This window comes from Toxoplasma gondii, chromosome V (genome assembly GCF_000006565.2).
Source record: "Toxoplasma gondii ME49 chromosome V, whole genome shotgun sequence".
Lineage (NCBI taxonomy): Eukaryota > Apicomplexa > Conoidasida > Eucoccidiorida > Sarcocystidae > Toxoplasma > Toxoplasma gondii.
Window position 1 is genome coordinate 2,625,446 of NC_031472.1, and position 12,583 is coordinate 2,638,028.

The 12,583-nt window shown below is 47.8% G+C and overlaps 3 protein-coding genes across 3 annotated transcripts; all 3 read left to right on the top strand.

Annotated features, from left to right (window-relative positions):
* Positions 1-550: 550 nt before the first annotated feature.
* On the top strand, positions 551-1,668 carry TGME49_284680 (hypothetical protein; the record flags this gene model as incomplete). Its single annotated transcript, XM_018781936.1, has 2 exons — positions 551-794; positions 1,433-1,668. 2 exons carry the CDS (start codon positions 551-553, stop codon positions 1,666-1,668), a joined length of 480 nt encoding a protein of 159 aa, XP_018637717.1.
* Positions 1,669-3,057: 1,389 nt separating this feature from the next.
* Positions 3,058-7,581, top strand: TGME49_284670 (flagellar associated protein; the record flags this gene model as incomplete). Its single annotated transcript, XM_018781935.1, has 9 exons — positions 3,058-3,183; positions 3,542-3,628; positions 3,734-4,045; positions 4,769-5,089; positions 5,728-5,819; positions 5,949-6,065; positions 6,541-6,652; positions 6,912-6,994; positions 7,425-7,581. 9 exons carry the CDS (start codon positions 3,058-3,060, stop codon positions 7,579-7,581), a joined length of 1,407 nt encoding a protein of 468 aa, XP_018637718.1.
* Positions 7,582-9,443: 1,862 nt separating this feature from the next.
* TGME49_284660 (mitochondrial ribosomal protein s6-2, putative) lies at positions 9,444-11,158 on the top strand. Its single transcript, XM_002369123.2, has 2 exons — positions 9,444-10,192; positions 10,892-11,158. Exons 1-2 carry the CDS (start codon positions 9,897-9,899, stop codon positions 11,085-11,087), a joined length of 492 nt encoding a protein of 163 aa, XP_002369164.1. The 5' UTR covers positions 9,444-9,896; the 3' UTR covers positions 11,088-11,158.
* Positions 11,159-12,583: the final 1,425 nt, after the last annotated feature.

Genomic DNA, 12,583 nt, shown 5'->3' on the forward strand with positions numbered 1-12,583 from the left:
GCAGTTTTTTCGCGTTCAATAGAAACGAGCATTCGTGGTTCTGGCCTTCCTCTTGAGCTTTACAGTAACGTTGGCGACACTGACACGCTTCGGGGACTTGACCTGCGACGAGGCAGAAAAGGAGGCGGTCCCTTTCTCGAGTGAATTTTTCCATTCTGAAAGATACAAGAATGTATGCACGGTTTGTATCTACAGAAGTTTCCCTAGAGAAGAATGATGGATTCGCCACATGTGCCATGATTGTTCGCTTCGACGTGGCTACTGGTTTTTTTGTCCTGCGTCACCCCAGGGCATCAAGTGGTTATGACTTGACTATACATTTCTGATTCACCTGTAATGTTTCATTACGTTCGACACTTTCTAACATTAATGTGATAATACAAATGGCGTGCCGCAAGGCTGCGATTTTAGATATCTTCTACATCTGTGCAGATGCACAGCGTAGTGCTGCTGGCGAGCAGCACAGGGTCCAGCATTCGCCTGTCAAGCGCCCACAGTAAAGGCATCGTCTATTCCCGTCACTGACTGGTTAATTGTAACTACTCCAAGGATGCTCGTGCGCGTTCTGAGATCTTCTCCGTACCCGACCGGCAGTGATGACACCTCACAGGATTTCAGGAAAGTAGCTGGTCGGATGGTAGATCTCGCCCCTGCGCAAGGTGCGGGACCCCAGTGGTGGCAGATTCCACGACAACACTCATGTGAGGTATTGAGATTCTTTCACCATGTGCCTCCCGGTGCAATCAAGGAGAATACAGCGACAAATCGCCCTCCGGCGATTACTTGTATAGAAGGTACTCCTTGTAGAAGTGGGATCTGATTCTGCACATGCTCGGTCTTCATCACTGTCGTGGGTTGCGTCAATTCAATACTCCAAAAGTTGTCATCTGTAAAAATCGCGTTCTTGAAGCGGGCTTGCAATATCATCACTACCAAGATACAGTTTTTTACAGCATAAAAAAAATCGAGTCGAGTTACTGCATAGGTGCGATGTCACAATATTCTGACAAAACTCCTCCGTCACTACTTAGCACTCCCGACACAATGCTAACGTCTTTAGAGTCCCTCCAGATCAACATTGACTGGCTTGCGGCCAATGTTTCTTCGTTGAACCAAAAAGCGTAGTGCCTAAAAGCGAACAGAGAAGAATACTGGCAAAAACTGGTATACGAAAAGGCTTGAAGCACGTTCGCAAACACAAACATGTTACTGGAGTATGTTCAGTGTCCATCATAATGCATGCATGCTGTGCTTCCTCTTTTGTGGAGGTGAACCCCGCCAGCAGTGGGACTCAAATGGGGGAAAGCTTCTCTCCGTTTCTTCTCGTTTCGCCGACCACAGGGTAGAAATACGAACGTGACGTACGCGATTAGCAAGCATATCTGCGATAATGCACCAGCACACATACAACGTCAAAATGTCGTGTTTACAGCCGCCACAGCAATATACAACGGACAGAATAAGATCCGGAAGCCGAGCTATCTACCACTCAAATTACGGCCCGGCACGGTCACCAGAAAGTTTTGCGAAGAGAGTAGACAGCTCGCTAGGACCTACGGCTGCGCCTTCGCGGCAGCGTTTTTCACTCGACAATCACCACTTGAAGTTGCCGGGTTTCCACTTCATCCGCGGACAAGGGCCCGAGAAAAGATGGAAACATTGCACTAGCGAAGACACTCATTCAACTACCAATGAAAAAATCCATGTCTCAGACTCTCCTTCGAGTTCCCATCCGCCGCACAGTCTCGCACACACGGAAGGAGACATGTCACGCGTGAGTCATCAACTTCATACCGCCAGAGAACATGCTAACGCGAGGAGAGTGGCATGGACGGGCATCTGAAGCGGGGCATTCATTTTGTTTGCTGATCGCGGCCGCGGCAGTCGTCGACAATATTAAGTCTAACGCGTCAGTCTCGGACGCTGGGTGTGGCAGGGAAAACGACATTCAGCAAGTGATGAAGAGCTTTAGTCAGTAGGGCTCCAGCGAAAACAGGGACGGTTCGAGGAAGAAGTTCGGTCTGCTACTCCTCACAGCCGCGGGGCTACGATACAGAGTAAACCTAAGGAAAAGCTCGGAAGTCTAGTCTGCTTTGCATCCCCGCCCTCGCTTTAGACGATGCCGTAGGACTGTAACAACTCCTACTCGTCAAGCATATTCGCTTGCTAGCCTGGCAGGATGGACTGCCGCTTCACACGAACTGACCGGTAACATGCACACCGTTCGGCGAGCGTGCCGGATGGCAAACACCGAAGCAAAGATATCTGCTCTTTCAAGCAGCGTCACAGTTGCCCTGTGACGTACAAGGTCTAAGTCCAAATCAGTTATCTTCTACTGGCTTAACAAGCGTCACAACAAATCCAATTCTGAAGGCAACTTGTTAACGAAAGTGGAGTGTCACACGCGACCTTGCCGGAAACAATCATTAGAGTGATATGGAACGAACTGATTAAGAAAAAATTCCGACCCGCCTGAAACAGTTTCACCCACTTTTTTGGGCGTATTCCCAGTCAGATTGGCCTTTAGTCCGTTTTCTGCCAACGGTCTATGCCGATGTAGTGTCCGGTGCAGTGTACCGTGTCCACCGTTAGCTGTTCAGCTTCTGTCCTGCGTGACTGTTCTCAATACCCTTCCGCTTCGCGCGCCCCCGACTCGAGGAGATCCTCTATAGTTCACTACGAAAAAAAACACTCCTGAGCTACTGGGCTGTCGATGTCAATGATCATTTTCCCAGCGGCACCACCACATCGACGAAAAATGCAACCAACTGTCATGGTGGAACTCTGGTACTATGTTTCTGAAAAGTTGTAACAGTGGTCAGAATGGTTAGACTTGCATCTTGCAACTGGCTGTGCTGCACAGCAGTCGGGCGGAAAAGGTGGGGTAATTGCTTCTGCATGCGGTTCTGCCAACGGCTGTTGGTGGCTTGATGTAGGTCCTTGTTACTGTGCAGCGGAACGAATACCAACAGCTCTGCACACCAACTCCGCACGCTTTCGCTTCAGATCACTTAACCGTCGGCATGCGGCATACTCTGTCATGTTTTCACAAGACAAATGCCGACAAAGACAAAGAAAAATGGAGGCAAGAAAACGGCAGAGGCGGGTCCGGCAAGCGCAACAGCGCTTGGACTTGATGAGAAACAAAAGCTTCAGGGTGCAGCTCTGAAGACATACCTAAAGGTACTACGCCACCATTGAGAAAACAAAAGGCTCCCGTCTCTGGTGTGGGCTAAAATCGAAGTGCCAAGGAAATGTCAGCCAAGTCCTTGATAACGACAGTAAATCTCAGTCGAAATATGTACGTATGTACGTAGGCATGCATACATGAGTGCACACATAAATGTGTATGCGTATCTATATATTTGTGCCCCTTCCAAAAAACGGCAGGCTGCTTGGAAAGTCGTCATCGTGGGCAATGCATTTTTTAGAGGGGTGCGAGGTACTTGCAGTTGCTCTGCTAACGCGTATCGGTTGTAGTAAAGAGACTCGCCTCACTAGGCTTAAGATCCTCTTCTTTCGTAAGTATTTTATTGCCCAGGAACGTGCCGAAAGCACACTGAAATCGGCAACACACAACAAGAAAAAGATTATTGCCAAATGGCTCCCTATAATGCGAGGAATGAAGGTACGTCGGCCGCACGGACAATACCGCATTTGACAGAGTGTGCCTCATAAAACAACTCCATTTGCGGCAAAAGTATCTACTGCTTCTCCCCTATTTGTTAATCAGCTTCAAGAAATAAGAAAAAACGCCGACGATTACATCGCAAACCGCGAGATACAAGCAGAGCGCGCAGACGCCCGACTGGAAATGAAAGATCTTGATTTGGATGATGCAGCAGAACACCAGCATATGATTGTTTCTTCTCACAAGGTTAATATTAAGAAACTACTTGATCTGCAGTCAGCGCGTATGCACAAGCTGGAACAAAAATATAGGGAGCATCTCTCCTTTCTTCAGCAGCAATTTCAGGAAGACATTGGAAACATAGCTCAAGTTCACTCTGCGTTCAAGCAAGAACTTGAATTGATCGTTCAGCAAGTAAGATTTATACGTAGAATCACAGGTTACCAGAAGATTCAACTTGCAGAACGATGGTAACTGCTCCAGCACCTGTCTAATTTTTCGGAACTCGTCAGTTCTACGACGATGCTGCCCTACACACTTTTAAAAACCGAAAGAGAGCAGTACGTTGAATAGGCTAGTTTAAGAAATTCACTAGTCATGAAACATTGAAGGAAAGCAACGTCTGAGCGACTCATAGTAACCGCCAATAACTGACGAACAAGAGTGTTCTGCCTTGAATTAGCGCGTAACCACCCACTGGCAAAAATACCCCACGTTGCTATCAGATCACCAAATAAACTGTCCCATAATCGGATGTTACGTGTATCGATGTACCTCTATCGTGACGGAGAATCCTGACATCATTTGTCTTCACTAGCTGTACAAGCGGTGTATTTCTTCCTTTCCGCGTTCCGCATGTATAGCCCCCAGTGTCCCATTCGTGCTTCCCGGTGAACTCTATCATACAATAGTAGTGACGCCTTTGTGGGACACTCTGCAAAGACATCTCTGAGGTGCTGGCAGTAATGACGACTTCCTGCGAAAACATCGCCTGTTCGCTCAAGTACGGCACGACAGCATCCCTGAACCCGAAAGGACGCGTCGTCACCGATTGTAATGTGAACGTGTAAGCGACGAATGCCGTCGTGTGATAACACATCGATAACCCTCATTTTTTCGTCTTCTTTGCTGGTATAGATCGAGAAGGAAGAGACGCTGCGTGCTCACGAAGAAACAACAGAACACAACACACAGTATGAGTTGATTCGCAACAGAAACATCGAGGCAGACCACCTGGTGGAATCGGCGTTAGACGAGCAGATCGAAAGCCTCAAGGAACGTTGCGATACAGCTCTTCAGAACTACAGATCAAGCACTGACGCAAATGCTCACGAATACAAAAAGCTGTTGCAGCAGGATGTAACCCTGTCGAGACAGGTTGATACCAAATTGAAACAAGTCGAGAAATTGCAAGCGGCTATCGCTCACTGGAAGGCGAAGCTTGCCCAGAATAGACAAGTGAGAAACAACGAGAGTACCCTGGAGGTGGGCCTCCTCCAGATTGCACCAATGCAGGTAGTTGTAGAATGGACATCAAATTTCAAGACGTCTGCGGCTTGTGCTTCGTTTCAGCGGATTCTGCGAGCTTGCCATTCTGTCACACACCGGCGACGCGCCCATAAGATGTTCCTCGAAACACTGTTTTTCTGAAAACAGTTTGGTACTCAAGCTTCCTTTCCTTTCGAAACACCGAGCTTGCCGTCGCTGTCTTTTCGCTCTGTCGGCATGTTCTTCAGTGCCACTTTTGTCCTCAAAGTTTCCTCGATTAGCAGCTGGATACACATCTAACAGTTAGGGACTCGTCCATTTGTCCCTGCGTTTCCTAAACACGGTTTCGTCGCTGTGTTGCCGGTTGTTTGTATTCTCCCGTCGAAACAACAACATGTGTTTTTGCTTTTCTACTATCTAGTTGTCTAACAGCTTTACCCGCTCCACGAGCGCAAGCTTCATCGGCTGCTGAGGAATCACACGAAGTGTAGCGCTATACTGCTGCTTAAAACTTGTAGAATCAGCCTAACTTCTGGACAGTTGATACCAACACGCCAGATGAGACCGAACGCCAGGGCTTTTCTAGCTGGTGCTGTCGTCCAATTCAGGAGTGCGAATCACGAAACGAGCAGATGAAGGTAGAAATTGAACAACTGCGGCGACACTGCAAGGAGATGAAAGCACGAATGAATCGAGCACGGTAAGAGTGAGCGTCCCATTATTGAGTAAAAGTCGTCTTCGGATTTTATGCTGTTGTTCAGGCGAGTTGTCAGTTTGGGGACACTGATAAACTTGTTTCCGTGTTAATCTGTCTGTCCTCCCTTTCAAGAGAATCCGATAGACAGAGATTGGTTGATCTCTCGACCAACGCTCGAGAATGCAAGAAAAAGCTCACAGACCAACTGAAACTTGCAGAACGAATTCTTCGGACCGCAGAACTCTGCAGGTATGCGCACTGGAAGAAGCGGACAGACGAGAAGCTGGCACAGTAGAACTGAACATTGAGTACGCATACCGAATGCCATGTCTTACAAAGTCCGCTTCTGTCTGAAACCATGGGAGTGTGACTGTTGCGATTGAATTCTTGTTCGGAATGCGTTTGGATGTATATGTGACTATGACGCCCAGCTACACACTTTGTAACTGAGAAGCAGTGGCCACGCAGAAGAAATCTTCACACATAAACTTGACTGATTCCGGAAGACCACCGAAATTCAGGGGTCCCTGTATACCTTTCACTTTGAAACGGATTCTTCAGGAAAGGCTAAGGGACAATACAGTGTACAGGCGAAACATGAGCACAAGACAGCCATACGCGCGCAGTCACGGCCCAGGCACTTGTCTTGAAGACAACTCAAATATCCTATTTACAAGGCATAGTAATGTTTTGTTGAGCGACTTTCCGCGTGCAATATTCTTAGGAAATATGAGACACCGAGGGAGAAAATTGCCCCGTTGCCGGCTCCACCAAATTGCACAGCCCACGACGTGGATTGGAATGAAGTCAGCGAAGCGCTGAAAGAGGAAATCCTGGTACGAGAACAAGATTTACTCTGTTGTAATTATGGTCAAAGGCTCCGGATATGCGAACTTTGCCATTTTACGTGCTGCATGCGATGGGGCCGTCCGCGCCCTTTCGGTAAGAGTTAGCGGAACGGTAGCTTGAGATCTTGCGAGGCTTTATACGCTTCCGATGAAGAAGGCAGTCGCGCTTTTTCACGATGAACAACTTTCAATATCATCAAGGGAGAACGGTCACGCAGCGCCGTTGCTACTGTGCTGGCGTGTTCAGGAAGTGCTGGGCGACGACGGCACTGATGAGTGGACTTACCTTGATAATTTCCTGAAGCGTTACAACAGAGTGCTCCTCGATAAGTGAGATACAGGCTCCAGTCCCTCGAGTTTATTAAAGGTGTCAACATGGTTTTGTCGGTCGCCGAACAGTCCTATACTCATACGCACTTTGACAGTCCTAGTGACGTATATATGTGTATATACACGCGGTGACACTGATGATGCGATGAAGTCAAGTCTTCTAGAGAACGAGCAGCGGGTGTGACAACATAGAAGTGGACATGGACTTTCTTCGTTCTCAGAAGCCATGTGAAGAGTAATCTTCATGCGGCAGCACGCTACGCTGCCTGTCGAGATGTTCCAGTCTCTGAGATACAGATAGGTAGCAAACTGTGGTAATTATCTCTTCGTATGTACATCCATATTTGTATTTTTAGGCATTACTGGACTGGCACGAAAGAAACACCTTGAGCCGTAATGTTTCCTTGACCTGTTTCTTCTGTCGGTGCAGACTGGCCTACGAGAGGCGAAAGAAGGCCGTTGACGAACAGACTGAGACACTGAAAAGCAGACTGAACAGTTTCGTACAAAATATATCAATCAACAAGGACACAATGACAAAACCGAACTCCCTGCTGCTGGTCAACGCAGCTGCAGCACCGTGCTAGTCGTCTGTCTGCTTGACCCGGCGGGTCGAGGTGCGGCTTGAACTCAATCTCCACTCAAAGCTATTAGAGGTGTTACAACCTGTATTCAGTCTACTCAGGAGCACCCTTCAGAAATCGGGAATTCACCGCCATTCAGAAAAGACTAAAATGTAGGAGATCCAAAACGTGACCGTGTTGCTGAATAACGACAAGTAATCGTGCTGACCATCTAAATGGGTTACAGAACATAAAGTGTATACACAAATACATGCACAAGAACGTTGATTGCTGTCGTTCGTTCTATGGTTTCGTCATCGTTGATTCTGTCATAGACTGAAACGTTATGAATCAACCTGGAGGCGCAGTTAGTCTTTGTTAGCCCTGTCAGCATTAGGACACGATGGATTCAGTCGGTCGCCAGACAACACAAGTAACCCCCTGACAACCGATCGCGTCACAGTTACACGAGGAAAAGCGCATCTGTGCACTTGCGGTTCACGGCTCGTTTTTGCGGCCATCAAGTTTGCAAGTGTGGAACGGGTCACTGCACGTGATTAGTTATTTCGTCGATGAAAATCTTAACTACGGGCTTTTGTACCTGATGTGTCCTCTTTATGCCATGACCTGCAGAGCGCTGCAGGATCTGGCGCTGCACACGAGATGACGGTTGAACGGTGGTTATCATTCACTTTCAAGAATCACCCTGAGGAACATCAGAAATCATTTAACATTTTGTCTGTACTGACGGACCATTACATCGAGCCAAAGTGTGAACGTGCCGTCCTACGTGTATTATATCAATCTTTCGGTTTACACACGGTCGTCTGTCCTAGCTACCAGGTCACCACTAATTATCTGCATCATTTCGATACAGGGAGCTATCTGGTTCTCTCATACTACTCAACAAACCCAATCAAGCCATTTTCCGGCCACAAAATCTGGTAACGGTGTTTTTCCGTGAATCAACACTATTACTCATTCTCAGGTGAGCGTTTGATCCCCACGCAGTGGTGTATGGATTAACAGAAAACTGAATGATCTTAATTCTTGAGGGCATAACCTTGCGGTTTTCTTCTGCAAATTGTTTTACTGACTATCTTGCATGGCCAAGAAATTAGCATGGTAACGTTGGGGGAGGGAAGAAAAAAAATGATACAAGAACTGATAATCTGTTCACTTCCACATCCAATCCTCACGCGTCAACATTAACCGGCGGGTTGAATCGATGTTTTTTTTCGGAGCCTATGGAATTCGGCAGGAGCGTCTGCAATTCAGGAGACAGTGTGGTCTGCGTGACAGAGGTCATGTGGTTCCACTAAGCAAAAAACCGGTTACTCTGACTTCCTTAATATTTCCACGTGCCGGCGACATCCGCTGTTTTTTTGTCTGTCCCATTTCTTGATAGATTCATTCAAATATACTCAACAAGGTCCTGTGCACTAGAAGTCAGTCCCGTGCTGTGCCGTACACGTCCGACTTGTTGATTGCTCAATAAAGGTATCCTTCCATATGAGGCCTTCTGAGCAAACCACTAACTTTTTGGGTCAGGAAAACAGCATAACCGTAAGTGGCCCTTTCGCGTGTCCGCGTTCATTCTCCGGTACGAACCGGCGAAGACGTGTTACAAAGTATGTCGAGTAAAGGATAAAGGATTCGCCGGTTCATAATTGTGTGTGCCTCATCAGACCGGTTTTTACGCACCGCAGCTCGAATGTGTGGTGCGCACGTTCAGATTTTCAAATTGACGACTCATGTATGTCGTATTTCGTAATTAACCCGATAGTCCTACGTTGCATTCTCCCTGGGCGTGCGCTGGTCCGTTTCCGCGGTCGAGTTTTGGATTCCGCTGCCAGTGCATGCGGCTGCTGGAAAAACGGTACGGTACTTGATCTGCATGCAACATGAAACGATGGTTCCTCGCCAACGCTCGGGTGATCCATCTGCCCAACAGAGTAAAATACAGTGGAGTACCTACTATAACGCGCCATTTCTTTCCTCCTTGCCCCTCGTGGTCCTGACAACCTGAAACGGACGATCAGGCCACAAGGCTGAGAGTTTGCGTCGCCGGGCAGGTTCTTGTGTTGTATGCAGACATAATTATACTCGGTTGAGAGTACAGTCTGAACTCTTTGGATCATCTCTTCTCTTTTCGGCCCACAAAAAGAATTTGATCACAAATAGCGTGTGAATGCCACGTCAGGTTGGTTCCTGAATCTTCTGATTTATTCCGACTCGACAAGACTGTATGGAGATGCATACTGCAATTCATCGTCATTGCCAACCATAGCAGCCGCTTATCTTGATTCACCAAGCGAGGAGATCTTTACCAGGCACTCATGGGCAAATGGCGGTGGCCGCCTGCTGCCACTGTGCGCGCCCTCGCCTCATTTTTTTGTTGCGCAGTTTCTAGTAGAACTTTGCTAAGATTTTGGTTCAGTCACTGCAAGATCTTGTCACTTGTGAAGAACCGAAAGTACATGATGGTGTTTTACGAGACATTTGTGCTTTTTTCCAAGCGCGTTCAACGCGCTGACATTCGTCAACTACTGAAGCAGCAAGAGGCCCTGATTACCAAGCACCACGGCAGCATGCTTGCCGTTCGCGACCTCGGCTGGCGAAAAACCGCCTTCAGGTCAGTCAGAAAAATAGAGCTGCCTTCACATTGAGACACATGCTCACCGTCGCCTCCTTTCTACTGTGTTGACACCGCCTCTTTGGCAGAAGCCTACTGCTGCTCTAGGAACAGAGAAGACCGAGCCGCTGTGTGCAAGCGGGGAGCGGCACTTTTTTGGTTGTCAGACACTTTTTGCTGACTTCTTCTACATTTGTTTTCCTGCATCTGCGTCTTTATGCGACTGGAAGATAGTGGTGAGAATATGGCGATGCCTTGCACGACGTGCGCACATGCATGACTGAATTCGCATATATATTTATGGTGCATACGTATACATACTTACACAGACCTACGTGGTAGGCTACATTCATCGCCATCGGTGCTGACCATGGTGATAAGATTGTAGTCCTTGCTCAGGGCAGTCTTTCGGGTGCGAGGCCTCTTCTAATGTAGTGATACTGGCTGGTTTTTCTGGACTCCTTGTGGGTCATGCACGTACTAAACAGCGACGTCACCATGACAGCGGACCACTGTATACATTAGTTTGTGTGTCGTTCACCCGGTATTCCCTTGAAGGTCTTTTTGACGAGAGACAGCCTGCCTTTAAGAAACTGCATGTTTTCGAGGACCATTTTGTATGTATTTGCTTCTGTGTTTGATGGGGACCCTTTTGACTCTCATCCACTTCCCGGTTGGTTTTTTCTTTCGGCTTCGCAGAGTTATCAAGCCGCGCCAAGGCATCTTCTGGTTTGGGCGCCTTTTCTACTTCTCGTTTGGAGCGAACCCTGCGGCCATTACCGAGATGTCTCAATCTCTTCAGTCAACCAATGGTGTCTTAAGGCATGCGACAGTACGCATGAAGAAACGGCATAACTTGATGACGTACAACCACCACATCCACGCCAGAGACTGAGGCGAACGGATTGCGCATTGTACACAAAAAGTACGGTCTTATGATGACAAAACGCCTCTTGTCGACTTATTCGTTTTTGAGGAAAAGCATGACATCTTGCTCTTACGCGGATTCGTTTGAGCACGTGCTGGCCGAAGAACGTGAATCTTTCTTCAGTCGGTGTGAAGAGTTTTTTTATAAAGTCTGAGTCTCTTTACAGCTCTGTAGGTAAATGCTTGAATGCCATAAAACAGATATAGTCGGGCACTCTGCGACACGCACATGTCTCGTGGCAACGCTTGTGCTGGAGCTCTAAGGAACACAATCAGCCAAGTGGTTTCTTTTTTGACGTTTCCAGTGAGGCGTTAGCGACACCAAGCTCGGGTCGCGACTCCTGATGTTTCTTGCCCCCTCGTGGCGTACTTGCTGCACAGTGGAGCTGCACTTCTCTGACAAAAGAAAACGTTCACTTCGATTCTTTCGTTGCCTTCCCAGTTTGAACGTCAGTTAGTCTGCCTAGTGGATCATCGCAACACCCATTAATATTCGTGATCTGCGACAGCACCTAGAAATGACTGAAGTGCACTGCGCGTGAACGCACTCAACAACCAGACCCCCTCGTGCGGAACCTAGAAAACAGAAACAGACATTTATTGGTACGTGGCGGGACACGTTTTGAATCAACCATTGCTTTCTGCGCACTACCTGCTGTCCTTTCAAAAAGTTGACTTGAAGAGCTTCCTTTCCCCTGACGCCGGACCTACGGCTTTCAGCGACCAAGGTCCAGAGGAATACGTGAAATGCAGGATATCCTCTCATCGACACCTCCTTTGTAGGTGACAGCTAAACGAGGCGTATGCTTCGTCGTTGAATTGTGGTACATACCGAACTTGAAAATTGGCGTTACACAAACAACCGATGGCCTTAGTGATACCGTTGAAGCTGCTTCATTGAACTCCAGATCCCTTGTTCACAATTCACACCCATAATACTAGACTGCCTGCTCACTGGCACTGCTTGCAGAATGGAGTGGAGCTCGTTAACCGGTTTCGGCGTAGCAGTTTATCTTGGTTTTGGCTGCGGGTGTTGTCACGTCTGGACTGTGTAGACGGTACATTTACACTTTCCCCTCCTGTCAAACCAGTTTCTACTAGCGGCCTACCGTAATTGCCGCTCGCTAAATCCGAGTTCAAAATGCGGTCCGCAGAACATAAACATGTTTAAAACGACCCTGCCGCACCCGGGGAGGGGGGTGAAGAGGTCAGAATTCCCAACCATTATCAGGTGTGCGCGTGAACCATGAAGTCATGATGTTGCAGTCAGATCTCAGAACCTCAGAAATTTTTGAATAAAGACAAGCGATATAGAAAGATGAACCTGTTTCCTACTGAGAATTCAACCACCTCAGGTCTCTAATTGAGGCCAACTTTTCAATCGTGTCTTGTGGTGTGTGTACACATCGCCGATTGGCAATCCGTGCCGTGCACTCCAGTGGCCAGCGCCCTGCTGTTTTTACT

Excerpts from the sequence above, each read along its gene's own strand:
- TGME49_284660 (XM_002369123.2), top strand. The coding sequence starts at position 9,897 with ATGGGCAAATGGCGGTGGCCGCCTGCTGCCACTGTGCGCGCCCTCGCC. Across the intron at positions 10,193-10,891 it reads TGGCGAAAAACCGCCTTCAG|AGTTATCAAGCCGCGCCAAG; the intron begins GTCAGTCAGAAA and ends TCGGCTTCGCAG.